The 18418-nt window shown below is 39.2% G+C and overlaps 2 protein-coding genes across 2 annotated transcripts; both read right to left on the reverse strand.

Annotated features, from left to right (window-relative positions):
- Nucleotides 1-3668: 3668 nt before the first annotated feature.
- Nucleotides 3669-5244, reverse strand: LOC141604667 (allene oxide cyclase, chloroplastic-like). Its single transcript, XM_074423115.1, has 3 exons — nucleotides 4769-5244; nucleotides 4437-4561; nucleotides 3669-4211 (listed from the first exon to the last, which is right to left on the reverse strand). The coding sequence occupies exons 1-3, from the start codon at nucleotides 4998-5000 to the stop codon at nucleotides 3807-3809; spliced, it is 762 nt and encodes a 253-aa protein (XP_074279216.1). The 5' UTR covers nucleotides 5001-5244; the 3' UTR covers nucleotides 3669-3806.
- Nucleotides 5245-12186: 6942 nt separating this feature from the next.
- LOC141604678 (indole-3-glycerol phosphate synthase, chloroplastic-like) lies at nucleotides 12187-16818 on the reverse strand. The gene is made up of 10 exons (XM_074423128.1): nucleotides 16275-16818; nucleotides 15200-15457; nucleotides 14936-15112; nucleotides 14575-14649; nucleotides 14425-14469; nucleotides 14157-14321; nucleotides 13692-13770; nucleotides 13411-13493; nucleotides 13188-13256; nucleotides 12187-12474 (listed from the first exon to the last, which is right to left on the reverse strand). Exons 1-10 carry the CDS (start codon nucleotides 16434-16436, stop codon nucleotides 12385-12387), a joined length of 1203 nt encoding a protein of 400 aa, XP_074279229.1. The 5' UTR covers nucleotides 16437-16818; the 3' UTR covers nucleotides 12187-12384.
- Between the last annotated feature and the right edge of the window lie 1600 nt (nucleotides 16819-18418).

The following is an 18418-nucleotide window of genomic DNA, read 5'->3' on the forward strand; positions in this document are numbered from 1 at the left end:
CGGCGACCGACTAGGTGTAGTCTGTTTTTTTTTTTTACCGAGAAGCGGGAGTTTTTTTTTTTTTTTTAGAGAGAAGTCTTATTAGATTTTTGTTTGTATCGTTCTATGTTATGTGTTTAATTAAATGCTAGTTTTGATGTCAATTTTGGTTTATTTTGTTTGAATTTAGTTGCTAATTAAGTTGGTTTTATTCCATTAAATTGAGATTAGGATTTTATACTATTGTACACGTTGGCCAAAAAAGTAATTTTTTGGATTTTTTTTGTTGGATGACACTCGTTCTTGTCATCATATGGTTAGAAATAGAAAAAAAAAATACATTATGATTGCACCGTTCAGGCAATATCAAGTTGCTTTAGAAATTTTGAAAAACATTAGCCTAATGTGAGAAAAAGGAACATACTATCGGATGTACTACCTCCAACTTTTTTGTTTTTGAGCATATATGTATTTTTTTTGAGCTTATTACCTTAAACTTTATTTGTTTTTGAGCATGTGCATTTTTTTTTAGCATATTAAAGTTATAAGTTAGATTTTAATTTTTTTCCGTCAAAACTCAAATTTAACTAAACTTATATGCAAGGTTTTTGAGTTTTATTGTAATTTTTTAGAGCTTAATGTTTAAGTGAATAAACTCAAAAACTTTATAGTGAAACTCAGAAATTTTAAAACAAAACTCAAAATTTTTATTATAATGCTCAAAAACTATAGAATTGGAGGTAGTACATCAGATGTATAATCCACTTACTGGCCTAATGTGCATATTTTAGGTTGTTTTGTATTGCTATTTAGGCCCTGTTCTTTCTGGCTTATTTTCACCTACTTGATTCGATTATTTCGATTGATTGATTATTTCGATTCGATTGATTGACTCCATTGATTCGATTCGATTCGATTCACTCCATTCGATTCGATTTGGCTTTCATTCACTCCATTGATTGATTGATTCGATTCGATTGATTGATTCACTCCATTAAGTTCACTTTCATTTCAAATTACTCATCTTAAATTTAATAGTTATTATTAATTTTGTTATCAATAATACTATTTTTTTAATATTATTCTTTATTATTATTATTATTATTATTATTATTATATTTAATAATAGTGTTAATAATAATGTTATTAATAATTTATTTATTATTATTATTATTATGAATATTATTATTAAAATGAATAATATTGTTGTTGTTGTTAAAATGAATAATAATGTTATTAATGTTAATAATAATATTATTTATTATTAATTATTATTATTGTTATTATTATTATTATTATTATTATTATTATTATTATTATTATTATTATTATTAGTATTATTAGTATTGTTGTTGTTGTTGCTGTTGTTGTTATAATTATTGGTATTATTATTATTAAAATTAATAACATTTATTATTAATATTTTTGATGGGGCATGCCCAACCGACTTGACCTAGTAGCCAATACGGGGTCATACAAGTCAACACGCTTACCAACATGGTTACGGATTCGCTTGATACTCTACGAATCACGAATTGTTAAAAGCGAATTCTATCAACTGATTACTGAAAATACATATAACACATTTTCTATAAGCGAATCGCGAATCGATAAGGCGTATTCATAGCGAATATGGTAACTATGCTTGCCAGCCATCATTTGAGGTACACATAGAAATCTATAAATACCTCATTATTCACCCATCAATGGTAAAATACTTCTCACCAACAACTTCCTCTCTCTAGAAGTAAGACTACTCGAGCTACTATGAGATGGCACGGAAACCTTAGCTTCAAGCAAGGTCCCAACTATCCACCAGTACCGTAAGGCATCAGAGAAGGACCTATTGCGAACCCTCTGAGGCCTTATTTGTTACGCGTGAAAGATCTATCCGGAGAGAGCAAGCATAGGTTCGAGGTGTCATCGTCTGAGAGGAGCGCGTTGACCCGACCCGGATTCGAGCAACGCTTACTTGAGTGTTTTTATTCGAAACAATTATTTTTACTAATATCATTATTAATATTGACATTATTATTTATTATTGTTATTAAGAATATTATTAGTAAAAAATTGTAATAAAAAATTACTATTTTTTCATTATTATAATTTATGATTATTCATATACTCCTCCCTCTATCTCGGTCAATTGTTGTCCTTTGGTTTTGGCACGAAAACTAGGGAAAGAGGAGGGGCCAATTATAAAATGACAAGCGGACCAAATTGAGTGTGAATGATCAAATTGTTCATCAAGTTCATTCTTAAAATAGAAAGGACAATAATTGAATGAGACACCCCAAAATGGAATAGACAAAAATTACCGGACAGAGGGAGTATAATATTATAATTTTTTTCTTAAAAATATTAATTTTAGTATAAATAGTATTATACTATGAATATTATTATTATTATAGTTGATAATAACAATAACAATAATATTAAATATTATTATTATTAATAATATTAATATGATTATTTCAGTTTAGTTCAGCTCAATTCAGCTTTATTCATTCGATTCGATTCATTTCACGGCTATTGATTCGATTCATCATTCACTCCATTCGATTCGATTGATTGATTCACTCCATTGATTCGATTCATTCGATTGATTCGATTCACTCCATTCGATTCGATTCATTGATTTCATTCAAATTTCTAAAAAGCGGAAAAAACAGGGCCTTATAGTGATTTTGTAATATCAAATTGCTTTAGAAATTTTAAAACCATTATCCCAGAGTTGAAATCCTTCGCTGAATTTGAAGCTCTTGTTTTAGATTCAACGGAAGAGTAATCATCTGCTTTAGAAATTTTAAAACCACTATCCATTAGTGCATTTTTTAGGTTGTTTATGATTGATATTATAGTATGTACCAAAAAAAAAGTATTGATTTTCGCAGTACATATTTTACTCATGGTAGTATGCAGTTGACAATTTTACCCCTTTTATTTCCCCGATCATTTTCCCTTTTTTCTCTCGTCTCCTAAAATTCTCTCCCAAGAGTCTCAACTTTTAACCATGACAAGCTCATAATGATTCCATCATGTACTGCAACAATCATAGTTACATTATTTTGTTGCTATATGGTGAAAATTATTATAAGGTGCCTTATTATAACAACGTGCTGCAACTACTATACAATTGTTACAAATCTCAGTTCAAATTTGATGTGTAATACGACCACGACAATCCATGGTGCGATTATACTTTGCTATTAAGGGAATTTGTACAAGTATCACATCCCTCCCCAATAAACATTCGTAATAGGTGGTTTCCGGCCAACGGGCCAAGTATGTACTGATAATTGAAAAACTAAGATCAATTTGAAAGGTGTAGCGATGATAATTTGAGAGGAAATAATTTTTGGGTTTTTTCTAGGTATGGGTAAAATTTACTACGAAAATTCATGGAAGCTTTTGGAGAAAATGTACTGAAATGGGTAAAATTTGTATTACGAAAGAAATAATTGATATTATAGCGATTGATAAATACGATATACATCATGCAACATATGATAAAAACGATAACCTAAAATTTTAGGGTTAAATTTTTGGAGTTGTAACCTAAAATCCTTCCTATGTTCAAAGAAGTTAGGATTAGGATTGCTCATTGAGATATCAAGAGATTGTTTGGAATTAGATATAACAAAAACATAAAGAAAAATGGATTAATAATCCTTAACAAAAGTTGTTGATGGACACACCATTATTTCCATCCAATGACAAAATCCCAACAAGGCATGCAACAACAATCACCACAACAAAACTACACTGTTTCCTCATCATCCATCATTATTAAAAACTAATTAAACCATAGAGATTAATTAATTACCCTAATCAGTAAAATTAGGAATAACACCCTGAGGAAGAGTAGCCTTAGCAGCAGGAGAAGGCTCAATATCAGGCTTAGGCTCAACAGGCTTTCCTAGAAGCAGTTGAGGCAAATCACCCTTAAGACCCTTCAAGTAAAATGTATAGAATATCTTGAATGGGTACACAATTTGATGTAACTTGACTTGTCCATAAGCACCTTCAAAGATCCCAGAACCGCCCGTCACGGCTAAGTATGAGTCCTCATAGGTTAAGTACGGACCTTGGATTGAAAGGTGACCATAGTCACCAAAGTAAAAACTGTAGGCTGCTTCGTATCGGTCTCCATTCTTTTCTGGCTTGTTTTGGATTAATGTGCATAATCCTGCTGTTATTCCTAGCCTCTTTTGCAGGTCCCCTGAGTATACCTGTTTATTAAAATGTAACCATTGTCAATTAAACATTTATTTACGTTTAATTATGATACTGAGTATATATACTATAAAAGTTAAGAAAAGACGGTTTCAAAAATAGTTAGAAAATACTCTTCTCAGTTTGACAGTTATGTGTGATATATTATTTCTACTGTAGTCTGTAGTATAAGGTCCGTTACAATATTACAGTCGATTAATACGATACTCTGTAGTCCGTACCTTGTTAGTGAAAGGAATCAAGTCACCAAGTGCAAAAACAGGCTTCTTGCTCAATTTAAGTATTGCAGGGCTCTCGCGATCACGCTCGTTAATCTCATACACACTGAATTCTTGAACCTTTTCAGCTGCAAATTATCCAACAATTTATAACATCATCACCTCATACAGACTATGTAATATATATACTACTTTGGTCCAAATAGCTGAGTTAGAAAAGATAATTCAAAAATCTAGCTAGGGCGACAGGCAATATTTCGACAAAAATTTGCCCCTTGCTCCCTCACTGACTATACTAAAAAATAAAATCAAAGCGTAATAAACGAAATGATTACTTGGTAAAGGTTGAGAAGAATTGGCCTGATTTTTGCAAGTAAATGATCTGATAGCAACCTTGTTTTGAGAGTTGAGTTTGAGTTTCTTATTAGTAAATGAATTACCGGAAGTTGTAAAAGCAAGTTTGGCAAAAGTAGTAGTTGAAGATAATGCAAGAGATTTAGGAGTAGGTGATGAAATTAGAGAAGAAGAAATATTGGTTTTAGAGATTAAAGTTGATGAACAAGCCATTTTTTTGATGTGGGTTATCAACTTTGATGAAGAAATTATGAAGAGAAATGGTCAAGTGATGAAGAAAGAAGAGGAAATGATGGGATTTATATAGTGAGAAGATTGATAATTGAATGTGAATATGAAAAGATGTGTGAATGAATAACGAATTGAATAGAAACATAGGAATCAAATAAAAAAAGAGGATTGTGAAAAATGAAGAGATTAGGAAAGTGGAATATGGACTGTGGTCAAACTACTCATAACTCTTACGTACATAAAAGTGTATATTTAATGGAAAATGGCGTGCACCACAAAAACATGTGTCAATTTCCAACAATTTTAAGTCGGGAGTATTGTTTTGTACGTGTCATCCTACGTTCCTACACCGGCCAACATTAACTTAAGACCATCCCTGTTAAAAGGCCAATCGCTTTGCATTATGATTTCTTTGGCCACAAGTGTTAATGAGTTAATTAAATCTTAATTGGTGACCAAAGTTGTTAATTTGTGACCAAAGGTCAATTTGTGACCATACTTGAACAAATTGACCACTTTTGACTCCTATGTCAAATTTGATTGGTGGAACAATTAAAAAAAAATGATTGAGAATGTTGTAAAGTGGATAATGATTGGGTTGATGACCTAGGTCGCGACCTTCTGCTTGGGAGGGTGAAAATGAGTTAAGGTTAATAAGGTGTGATTAATAGTAAAATCTGGTCGCGACCTAGTTAGCGCGACCTTTGCTTGGGGATGGTCTAAGGGATTGTTCATTGTCCATAATATTTGATTAATCGCTTTGTAGCGGGTGCTCTTTAAAGAGGTAAGCGGTTTAGCAACAAAACGGACACGCGACACGGCATCCCATAAAATTTAGGACACGGGACACATCATTTAAATTTAATAATATATATATTTTATAGTTATTTATGTGCGATTTTATTTTTGAAAAAGTATTGAATATTAAATTTAAATAAGTGAAGGTAAAACTTGACGTTACTTATAACTCATTCTCATTTCCAAAACCAAAAACCAACTTATAATCAATCTATTTCGACATCTCATTACTAGTCTAAAGAACATCATTTACCCCCAATTCAACTTATTTCCCCACCAAATTCAACCATATAACAATTCACGCCATTTACCTTAAACTCAACTTGATTCCGTTTGAAGGTGTGTCCAAATACCATGGACACGGCTTAAAATACCATGGACACGTGTCGGACACGTGCCCAAATAAAAGATGAAAGTTAGACACGGCTTTACAAGTGTCCGACACGTTTTGACGTGTGTCCGACGAGTGTCGTGTCCGACACGGGAACGCCGATTAAGAGGAGTGTCCGTGCTACCTAGCTAATAAAGAACACAAAATCTCATTGAAGACGGGCGATATCCGTCGCAAGCTTGTGACGGATACCGTTTTCTCTCACAAAATACCCATTTAGAGGTGAGTGGGAAGCACATGGGGGGTGCACCACCTTGTCCACTCTCCCTTTTTGTGAGAGGTCTTCAGCTTGTGAGGGGATTAGCCCGTCACAAATAAGACGCTTTGAATAAAGAAAGTTGTGCTAATCCCGTTTATTTTCAAAAGGAAATAAAAAAGAAAATAATAATATAGAGTAACAACATTTTCAAAATCACATATTTTATTTATAATTGATGGGGCATATTCTGCACCCGCTGACCAGTCAACATATTGAGCAAGGTCAAAGATATCCACAGCAAGTCAACGGCTTAGGCAGCCTAACCGACGAGGCCTGTCGGCCTGTCAGATGGGTCCCGACCGGAGCAACCAGCCAGCCGGGGCACACATCCGCGAACTCATATCCAAGACCCCTCGGCGGTGAGTCAACAGGGCCCGCCGGCCTGCCATAGGTCCCTCGGCCGAGGGGTAGATCAGTCTTTCCACCTGCTAGCCACTTGGCCACTACGTGACAAAAGGTGAAAGTCTATAAATACTCCTCAACTCTCATTGAGGAAAGGAGGGAATTAATCCACAACTTAACCTAAGAAACACTATTCATCTGGTATTATCTTCCTTATCTCTCTACAATATACATTCAGCCTAGTAACAACTTATCTCATAAGTTTACTGACTTGAGCGTCGGAGTGAGTACGCTTGGCACAAAGCCAAGCCCTCAGTTCGTTCATTGTTGCAGGAAAGGCCGAGAGGAACGATAAAGACGAAGGGTTCAACTCAAGACATTATTCTACAAGCCACGGGTGGTAACAATACTTGCTCTGGAATTACACCCGGAACAATTGGCGCCGTCTGTGGGGAATCGCTACTAGAAGCTAGCCACATTCATTCCCAAAAAAAAAAAAAACAACAAAAACCCACCCAAAAAGCTAAGAAGATGTCGAAACAACAAGACGCAGTCGTAACCGACGAAACCGCATTCTACCAAGATGATACCTTCAACAATTCTGGAGTCGTGCAGCCCTCCACCGACGGAGTAATCCAACCGGAGTTCGGGATGCCAACAATACCCGACACGCCGCTGCCAGCCAACCAGGTCACCATCATGGGACGTGTGGTTGACGTAGCAAAACTGAAAATGCTCCTGGACCTAATTAGTAATACGCCTGCTCACACTGTCACGCCGACAAGAGCGGCGGAAACCGTCCAGGAGACCAGGGCCCAAAACGTGACTCCGAGAAATTTGAACGGAGCATTAAGAGAAGCTGACCCAGTCAAGTCGCCGGGGGAGCCCAAAGTGGGCGTGGTAGACCTAAGTCCTTCCCGCACTCATGGGAGGACAGCGTCCCCGCAGCACGAACGAGGCTTACCCCAAAGGAGCCAGAGGAGTCCGACTCAGCAGAGTTGGAGGAGAAGTCCGAGTCGAAGAAGGAGTCCTTCCCGCTACGAGGGGAGGAGCCGGATTAGGAATGCGAGGAGCCGATCGCCGCGTATCGTTCGACACGTGGTCAGACAGCCCCTCAGCGCCTACGTCCTAGAAGTCCAGGTGCCAACCAAGCTCAAGTTACCACCTCTATCATACAAAGAAGATAGTGATCCAGCCGACCACGCTGAGGCTTTCGAGTCTTACATGTCGGTATGGGAGCAGCCCGATGAGGTCTGGTGCCGAGTTTTCCCAACAACTTTGCATGGGATGGCTCAAAGTTGGTACAAGGGGCTTCCCGACGGCTCGGTATACTATTACGCCGACCTAAGGGACGCCTTTCTAGCCCAGTACTCTTGCAACAAGAGAAGGGCCGTGGAGACATCGGACCTCCTAACTATCAAACAGGAGGGGGTGAGTCTCTACGAAGCTATGTGAAGAGGTTCGATGGAAAGGTCCAGCAGATTCGAGAGATTAATCCCGAACTGGCGGCCTTCGCGCTGATGAAGGGCCTCCCAAGGGGAGACTTAAAAAATGAGCTCATCAAGTGCGGAGGCCTGAGCTTGGATGCCGCCAGGAAGATGGCCGACCAGGCCATCAAGGTAGAGGACTATCACAAGACTTGGGTAGGCCCTAGCGAGGCCGAGCACTCAGAAAAGAAGAGCCGCCGGGAGGACAACCCGGATGAAAGACGCCGTGACAACAACGGGTCACGGTCCGATGAAAGACGCCGTGAGAATAATAGGTCACGGTCGGACAAATCTGCCAGGAAACAAGACTCGACGGGCGCCGGGTGGAGTTCAGGAACGTACCAACAGAGGCGGTATAATGATAAAACCCCTCTCGTCGTATCAGCCGCCGAGGTCTTCGCCCTGAGCAAAAACGAGGGCCAGAAGTGGGAAAGACCTCCCAGGCCGAGGAGTGACGGTGACACGAGCCAGTACTGCGGGTACCACGGCCACACCGGTCACTTAACTGATAACTGCCGGCATCTGAAGAATGCCATTGAAGAACTGATCCGGAAGGGGAGCCTCAGCGAGTATGTAGCTGGAGGCCCAGGAACAAAGTAAATGCAATCGAGCCAAAACCTCGATCACCTCGGCCAAAGCCGGGAGTGACGGGGGAACGAGTCGGTAAATGCAATCGAGCCAAAACCTCGATCACCTCGGCTAAAGCCGGAGTGACGGGGAACGAGCCGAAAGATGCAATCGAGCCAAAACCTCGATTACTTCGCCAAAGCCGGAGTGACGGGGAACGAGCCGGTAAATGCAATCAAGCCAAAACCTCGATCACCTCGGCTAAAGCCGGGAGTGACGGGGAACGAGCCGGTAAATGCAATCGAGCCAAAACCTCGATCACCTCGGCTAAAGCCGGAGTGACGGGGAACGAGCCGAAAGATGCAATCGAGCCAAAACCTCGATCACCTCGGCTAAAGCCGGGAGTGACGGAGGAACGAGCCGAAAGATGCAATCGAGCCAAAACCTCGATCACCTCGGCTAAAGCCGGGAGTGACGGGGGAACGAGCCGAAAGATGCAATCGAGCCAAAACCTCGATCACTTCGGCCAAAGCCGGGAGTGACGGGGGAACGAGCCGGTAAATGCAATCGAGCCAAAACCTCGATCACCTCGGCTAAAGCCGGAGTGACGGGGAACGAGCCGAAAGATGCAATCGAGCCAAAACCTCGATCACTTCGCCAAAGCCGGAGTGACGGGGAACGAGCCGTTAAATGCAATCGAGCCAAAACCTCGATCACCTCGGCTAAAGCCGGAGTGACGGGGAACGAGCCGAAAGATGCAATCGAGCCAAAACCTCGATCACTTCGCCAAAGCCGGAGTGACGGGGAACGAGCCAGTAAATGCAATCGAGCCAAAACCTCGATCACCTCGGCTAAAGCCAGGAGTGACGGGGAACGAGCCGGTAAATGCAATCGAGCCAAAACCTCGATCACCTCGGCTAAAGCCGGAGTGACGGGGAACGAGCCGAAAGATGCAATCGAGCCAAAACCTCGATCACCTCGGCTAAAGCCGGAGTGACGGGGAACGAGCCGAAAGATGCAATCGAGCCAAAACCTCGATCACCTCGGCTAAAGTCGGGAGTGACGGGGAACGAGCCGATAGATGCAATCGAGCTAAAACCTCGATCACTTCGCCAAAGCCGGAGTGACGGGAACGAGCCGGTAAATGCAATCGAGCCAAAACCTCGATCACCTCGGCTAAAGCCGGAGTGACGGGGAACGAGCCGAAAGATGCAATCGAGCCAAAACCTCGATCACTTCGCCAAAGCCGGAGTGACGGGGAACGAGCCGGTAAATGCAATCGAGCCAAAACCTCGATCACCTCGGCTAAAGCCGGAGTGACGGGGAACGAGCCGAAAGATGCAATCGAGCCAAAACCTCGATCACCTCGGCCAAAGCCGGGAGTGACGGAGGAACGAGCCGGTAAATGCAATCGAGCCAAAACCTCGATCACCTCGGCTAAAGCCTGGAGTGACGGGGGAACGAGCCGAAAGATGCAATCGAGCCAAAACCTCGATCACCTCGGCCAAAGCCGGAGTGACGGGGAACGAGCCGAAAAATGCAATCGAGCCAAAACCTCGATCACCTCGGCTAATTAAAACCGAGGGCGACGGGGAACGAGCCGATATGCCTAGATATTTACAACGGCAATCGAACGTAAACTCGATCACCTCGGCTAACTAAGACCGAGAGTGACGAGGGAACCACGACTTGCCCTCGGCTAATTAAGACCGAGCTTAAGAATGTATAAGTACCGTTGAGACGCAAAATCGACACCTCGGCGAATTAAGACCGAGCGTGAACGAGGACGCAATTAATAATGGTCTATAGATACGAAAGTCGCACGCGCAGAACCCCGATTCCCTCGGCCAAGGCCGGAAGCGGGGCCACAACGACCGATACGCTAACATGTTTACGGCGGCGGTTGGGACACGCTCCTTGACATAATGCCAATCGACGTATCTTCTTCAACACGCTCCTTGGTATCTACTTGCCAAACGGTCCACTCTCAACCCCGGTCTCGCCAACGTCTCTCTCTTTTCCACATCGGATGTCCATTACACAACCATGTGGAGGGGGATATGGTACGGCCTAAGCGAGGCCACGCCGGCTGAAGCATAGCTTCTAAGGGCGAGATTTTGTCTTGCGCAGAATATACGCTCAACATACATCGGAGCCCATACCACGGCATAGACTACGCTGGGGCAAATTGATGGGGCATATTCTCGCACCCGTGACGACTCCAACATATTGAGCAAGGTCAAAGATATCCACAAGAAGTCAACGGCTTAGGGGCCTTAATCCGACGAGGCCTGTCGGCTGTCGGATGGGTCCCGACCGAGCAACCAACACCACCGGGCACACATCCGCGAACTCATATCCAAGACCCCTCGGTGAGTCAACAGGCCCGCCGGCCGCCAGGTCCCTCGGCGAGGGGTAGATCGATCTTTCCACCTGCTAGCCACTTGGCCACTACGTGACAAAAGGTGAAAGTCTATAAATACTCCTCAACTCTCATTGAGGAAAGGAGGGAATTAATCCACAACTTAACCTAAGAAACACTATTCATCTGGTATTATCTTCCTTATCTCTCTACAATATACATTCAGCCTAGTAACAACTTATCTCATAAGTTTACTGACTTGAGCGTCGGAGTGAGTACGCTTGGCACAAAGCCAAGCCCTCAGTTCGTTCATTGTTGCAGGAGAGGCCGAGAGGAACGATAAAGACGAAGGGTTCAACTCAAGACATTATTCTACAAGCCACGGGTGGTAACAATACTTGCTCTGGAATTACACCCGGAACAATAATATAAGATCATTAGTTAATAGAGATTCACTAGATCAATGTTGGAAGCAATGGAAAGTGTGGTAATGTTGTCTAGATTCACCGTTAGAAAAGTCGTTCACTCATTAAATATCGTGCTTATGAAAATTATGACTACCGTTTAAGATAGGCGTACCAGAAAACCTTTGTTATTATGGTCACCAAAAATAATCACTTCGCCTGCCTTTAGCTTTCCTCTTCTACGTAGTACTAAAATAATAGATATCAACTGCTTTTTCTGTGTTAAATTATGATCATACCAACGAATTTCACCTATCTAAAGTTGATTGTTGAGAGTACACAACATATAAAAGCGTTGTGTGACATTGGAGAATGATGCACGTATCATATTTGTACTAGTCCAGGGCACCCGATGACAACCGGTCATCAGTCCTCGACATTAGATGTCGTCGAATATACTGATAATAAGTGCACATCAATACCTTACTCTTTGTAATAAGAAAATATAAAAGTTGTTTTCAGATGAACATAAAAAGGTCAAGAAAATAACAAAGGTCGTTGAAATTCTGGTAATAAATCCATTATTGATAACGTTCCTCATTATCGTTTCTTTTATTACAGTTGTGGACTTCATCCAACACGATTCGATACAACATGATTTGATACAACACTCCAACAAACATAACAGTTGTTGATACCAAAGGTCCAAGACATACATCAACACTTACATGTATATCGTAAACAAATCGAGGCGCATTAGGCTGATATTGATATATCTTTACCAAAAAGATTCGCTATTCCTTCTGCCGGATCGGTTTGTTTAACAAGGGACTCCCCAACCAAAACCTGCAAACATCATTTACTCCTCAGATTCAAAAACCATTTCAACATTGATCCACAAGTCTGAAATTCAGATTATGTCAATGATAGTTGCTTTAACCATTTCAACATTGATCCACAAGTCTGAAATTCAGAGTTAATTCTAGTCACAACTGAGTCTGAGTCATCTGAAATCAAGCTTGTAGTTCACGAAATTTCAGATTCAATACCGGGACTGAGATTTCAGGTTCAAATATTCACATATGACCCAACTCTAATCGGAATTTGTTTCTACCAAAATAAAATGTGCTATACACAGGGCGTTCGACGGAATCAAAATGTTCACCGGTAAGAGCCTCCATATAATTACAACGAAGTGTCGAAGTAGATTAGAATTTTTCTTTTTTTTTGGCAGCTGTAAAAACTATTCCTACCACATTATCAATGTTGCTTTAGCAAGCCTATGAGCCAACTTATTAAGAGACCCGAGGAATAAAACTAAGACTTGGCTTCTTATCATAAGGTAGTAATTTTACTCACATCACCGCTATCCCATAACTTACCCAGTGCCCCAAAAACCTATGGGGAGGAAAGTGAGGTCGTATGTATGCAACCTTAACCATATGTTAAAAATTGAGAGAAACTGTTTTCCGGTCCATGCGGATAACCCATAACTCGGTACTAGTTCTACAATTTGGAGAAACAATATTTTCTTTATTCAAAATAGTAATCAAACTTACCGCCTTCACGCCAGCTTCTTGAACAAAATTGATATCCGTAGGAGTAAACAAGCCAGATTCACCAACAACCTGGAATCAAGAATATATGTAGCACGTTTAGTAAATCAATGGACTTAACAAACTCCAGGAGTGAAGTGGAACTATTGAAGGGAAGAGACGAGGCATATGCTTCAACAAGAAAGCCAACATAACACATTAACACTTGATACGAAAGAGAACTTACGATAATATCTTTGTTATTGAGCAACTCTAGACGCCTTTCATTAAGAAGTTTCCTTGTGTTGCTTATATCAACCTTAAATGTCCCTGTCGGTCAAGCATATATATAGATCATTTATTTAAATAATAAAAGACCTTGATCTAGCAAATTTTACACACCTCATCAAAAGGTAAGCAATGAACCGAATAAGCAACTTAGATTAATGTGACAGTCATACCAAGATCACGATTATTGATTCCTATAATGAACCGAATAAGCAACTTAGATTAATGTGACAGTCATACCAAGATCACGATTATTGATTCCTATAAGTTCAATGCCTTCAATTTCAAGCATACGATCCATTTCCCGTTCATCATGCACCTTAAGAAAAGCAGAAGTGAGAAATAATAAGTTTTGAACTTGAGGCCTTGAGCAACAAACACACGTTATGAAAAGCGAAACCAAGATATGCTTGGTCTAATTATCATGATGTCATATCGGGTTTTAGAATATGATACCAAGGCTCAAACTCAGCTATATCTGGTCTTAATTGAAAATTCCAGTAGTCCAGACTCTAAATGTGGTATCACTCTGGTATTTGAGCACCATGATGTAGTTTGATAACCAACCAATTATCACTCATATTAAGCTAGAGTTAGTATCTATGAACATAATATAACTTGTGAGTTAATGAATAGTGACTGTCTTTCCGTATCAAAAACTAAACAGATTTGGTGAAAACTAAAAGTAGACTTGTGCAAACAAACCTCAACTAATGCAGCCAGCCCCAATGACTTGCAGATCTTCAACATGTATTTAATGTCTTGATCAGTCAAAACCCCAGCAATCAATAAAACAGCATCTGCCCCTTTAAGACGAGCATAGTATATTTGCCATGCATCTACTACAAATTCTTTACATAGTAGAGGACACTGTACAACCAAAATACCAAATTGTGCAACAAATGTATAAGTCCTCAGGTCATTTAATAAACGCCTCCAAAGTTTGGATAAACGTGTGTTTTATTATACTGACCTGTACACCAGCATTGCGTATTGCCTCCAAATTCTCAAAACTTCCCTGTTCCGTAAAATAGAAGTTACTCAGTGATGCAGCAGCATTTATTTTCACAGACAGCAATAAAGAGACGGACAATAAGAAAAATATTACATACTAAGTAATTACCTGAAAAAATTTCTCATCAGTCAAAACACTAAGACATGCCGCTCCACCACTCTCATATGCTTTTGCAATTTCGACCTGCCATTAGAGTAAAAACTACTCAGCACCAATAAGAACAAAAGAGGATACTAAACCGACAACCTATAATAAAGGGTTGACAACAAGCCATGCAAGAAAATAATCAGCGAGACTAAACCCAAACAATTTCAGTATCATTTAGATGTGCACATGTCGGCAATGAATATCAAACCTTATAAAGCAGAACCTTTCCCATAAAGCAAGATGCATTTGTTTTTATCTAAATACTTGCAACGTTTGAAAGTAAATTCATTGAAGAAATGACAGTGGAAAGAGATATTCATACCGGATTGAAGTCCTTTCTTAAAATGCCTCTACTTGGTGAAGCCTTCTTTACTTCTGCAATTAAGCCAGGGAATCCTGTTCGTTGGTAAGCAGCCCTTAATGCTCCCGGAAAGTCCCTAGTCGGAGGAGCATTATCAACAGCTTGTTTCAATGTGTCAAGAGACACTTTCTCTTTAAACTAGCAAGAGAAGAGTTAGTAACTAAGTGAGCAACTCAATAGCCATTATGCAGAGTATATAAACTAGAGCTTAGAGGACTAAACTACCTGTGATACTTCAACGTCCTTGAACCATATAATCTCCTCCAAAACGTTACGTGGAGCAGCGGGACCATTTTGAATCTGAATCTCAAAAGGCCCCTCATAATTTGAAGGAGGTTCAGTTGGTGCCCGTCTTCTAATTGTTATGCCCTGGCTCGCGGCAATTTCCTCTTGCAGCATCCCGGCCTCCCACTCTTTGATCTTCAGCGTATGCTCTACTGACTCAGCAGTCACCGGAATGGCAGCCGCATGTAGAGAGTTTGACTGATAATACAGCACAGACAAAACAAACTTTTTAAGTCTCAACCACCCATCTTTCACCAAATGGATAAAAAAAACCCTCTACCTTAAAAAAATAGTCTAGCCATTGAATTACAAAAAAAAAAAAGAAAAAAAAAATCGAAGCAGATGTGTTCCACTTTCATCACATATTGACATATTGTCCTACTCGTAATTCTTGACAAACAAGAGTAAAAAATCCTAGTAAATCCTAGCAAATTCCAAATTTGACTTGTTACGTAAAACCTTAATCGGGCATGAGCACAAATTCCAGCAATCCACTTTCATCACATATTGACATATCGTCCAACTCGTAATTCTTGCCAAACAAGAGTCAAAAATCCTAGCAAATTCCAAATTTGACTTGTTATGTAAAACCTTAATCGGGCATGAGCACAAATTCCGGCAATCAACCATAACTCACATTCTCACCAATATCAGCACACCATAAGAAATTACTCTAACGAGCACTATTCCGTATATTTAATCATAAAATATGTCCATTTTTTCCAAAAAAAAAACAGTCAACCAAATCAATCTACCTACATTCAGTTGGTTGAATTTCAAGTAATCGAAAGCATGTTACGCATAGACGATAAGCAGTATTGACAGTGTAATACCGATATTTGGAACCAAAAACCCTAATACGGCCTACTAAAGATACGAAATACATACGGAATGAGTTGACGATTGTGTGGGACTCGAGAGAAACTATGAAATCAACACACAAGCGTAGTATACAGAATTTTACAAGAAATGAAATAAACAAAAAAAAAGTATACAACGTTAGAAAAAATAATACCTGATGAGGTTGAAGACGGAGGGATGAATTAAGTTTGCGATCATTCATGGAGATAGGAGGATAGAATAATGTGGTAGTACCAAATTGAGGCCTAAAATCGAAGGATTGGGAGGAAACCCTAGAAATGGAAGGTGGTTGTGCGAGTGATAGTACTCGTTCCATTAAACTAGTTAAATTAGATTAAACTAAGGTTGTGAAGTGCAGTAATTTGAGAAGATTAGTATTGAATTGATTGATTAGATTAAGAATTGGGAAATTGATATATGAAGAATGATGAATTTGAGTTTGCACTTTGCAGTGTTATGTATGTTAAGTAGTCGAAAATGGTGATTATATTCCTAATTAAGAATGGAAGATCTATGACTAAAAATGTCAGTCTCGTCTATTCAATTAACCAAGCCGCCAGATATGATTTGTATCAAGCTGCCCGCTTTAGTTGAACACTTGACCTTCAGGCTTCATCCATGGAATCATTACTCACCAACTCTATATTACTACTCTCCCCAAAAAAAGAAAAAAAAAAAAAACACTCTATATTACTCCCTCCATTCCACTCCACTTTACATATATTCCATTTCCGTCCATTCAACTCCTCTTTACAGGTTTCCTTATTTGGCTAAAAAAATGATAATTCTATCCTTATTGAATATTCTACGGTGTACCCTTGAGTTTTTCGATTTTCTATGTTATACCCTTACAATTTTTATATTCTACATCATACCCCTAAACTTCTTACTTATTTCTATATCATGACCTCATTTAACTCCCCATTAACTTTATCACTATCAAACAACCGTTTTTTGACCTTTATTCTGACTCATTAGTGTTCTAACACCATCATAAGTGAAAAGGATCACAAATCACTTTTCATAAGCATAAATTATTATTAAAAACCTTAGTTATGATTCATAAAATGATAATGGAGATTTTATAAATTTTTAGTTAGATTCGTATATTATTTGATGGGTTAATGGGTAATTTGGCTAGTTAATAAGTATATGAGCAGGTCATGGAGTAATTGAAATGGTAAATAAATGATTTAATAGATAAATTAAGAAAATAACATATCCAAGACAGTAAATAAGGTCATGGTATAGACTAATGTATAGAGTTCAGGGGTACACCATAGAATTTCAAAACTGTAGGGGTATACCATAGAAAATCAAAAAACTCGAGGGTACACCGTAGAATATCCCAAATTTTTATTTACAAAAAATGTCACTCAAACCCCACACTAACCCACCATAAAACCTCACATTTATGTTTTTTTAATATTGGGAAATTCTCACTTGTACCCCTCTGGTATGGGTTAATCCCACTTGTACCCTTATTTTTCAGGAAATCTCACTTGTACCCTCCAATTTACTAGTTATTCTTACTTATACCCCTCAAGTATAAGCTAATCTCACTTCTACCCGTACTTTTAAAGAAACCTCACACTCCAACATCCTAGTTACATAGGAGTTTGACCATAATACTAAGCACCAACAATAACCTCACACTCCAACATCCTAGTTACATAAGAGTGTGACCATAATACTAAGCACCAACAATTAAGACGGTAAGTGAATTTCGCTTATCATTATGAAGTAGGGAAGAAGTGTTAATACCGTCAAGTAAAATGTTAAGGGCTACGTAAACAATATGAAGATGAGTACCCTAATTGAAATATTTGTTTTCTCGCCAACAAATATCGTTTCTCTCTCCAAATTCATTTTTTATGACCCCACTTCATCTTCAACATTCATCTTTTACCCTTTTCCCCATTTCATATTCAACATTCATCATTTATTATATTTAAGGGGTATAAGTGAGAATAAATAGGAAGTTGGAGGGTACAAGTAGGCTTTCTTGAAAAGAAGGGGTACAAGTGGAATTAGCCCATACCAGAGGGGTACAGGTGGGAATTTCCCTTTAATATTTTTAACCTCTTCTTTCTCTTTCCCCATGTACTTTTAATACTTTTTTTAATCCGCTCCTTAATATCCGTGTAAAAATCAAAGTTGCAAAGTGGAGTTGAATGGAAGGAGTACTACTTCCCTAAATACTCTCATCATAACACTACCGGATGATACTTAATTAAAGTTAACTAGTTTAGATCCCGCGCAATGAATGCGCGGTATTTATAGAGCTACTAATATAGA

Source organism: Silene latifolia, chromosome 1, assembly GCF_048544455.1.
Source record: "Silene latifolia isolate original U9 population chromosome 1, ASM4854445v1, whole genome shotgun sequence".
NCBI lineage: Eukaryota > Viridiplantae > Streptophyta > Magnoliopsida > Caryophyllales > Caryophyllaceae > Silene > Silene latifolia.

Coding starts and splice junctions, on each gene's coding strand:
- LOC141604667 (XM_074423115.1), bottom strand. CDS start 5,000: ATGGCTTGTTCATCAACTTTAATCTCTAAAACCAATATTTCTTCTTCT. Junction 4,562..4,768: donor TTCTTCTCAACCTTTACCAA/GTAATCATTTCG, acceptor GATAATTTGCAG/CTGAAAAGGTTCAAGAATTC. Junction 4,212..4,436: donor TGATTCCTTTCACTAACAAG/GTACGGACTACA, acceptor TTTAATAAACAG/GTATACTCAGGGGACCTGCA.
- LOC141604678 (XM_074423128.1), bottom strand. CDS start 16,436: ATGGAACGAGTACTATCACTCGCACAACCACCTTCCATTTCTAGGGTT. Junction 15,458..16,274: donor TCCGTCTTCAACCTCATCAG/GTATTATTTTTT, acceptor CTGTATTATCAG/TCAAACTCTCTACATGCGGC. Junction 14,470..14,574: donor CTGATGAGAAATTTTTTCAG/GTAATTACTTAG, acceptor TTTACGGAACAG/GGAAGTTTTGAGAATTTGGA.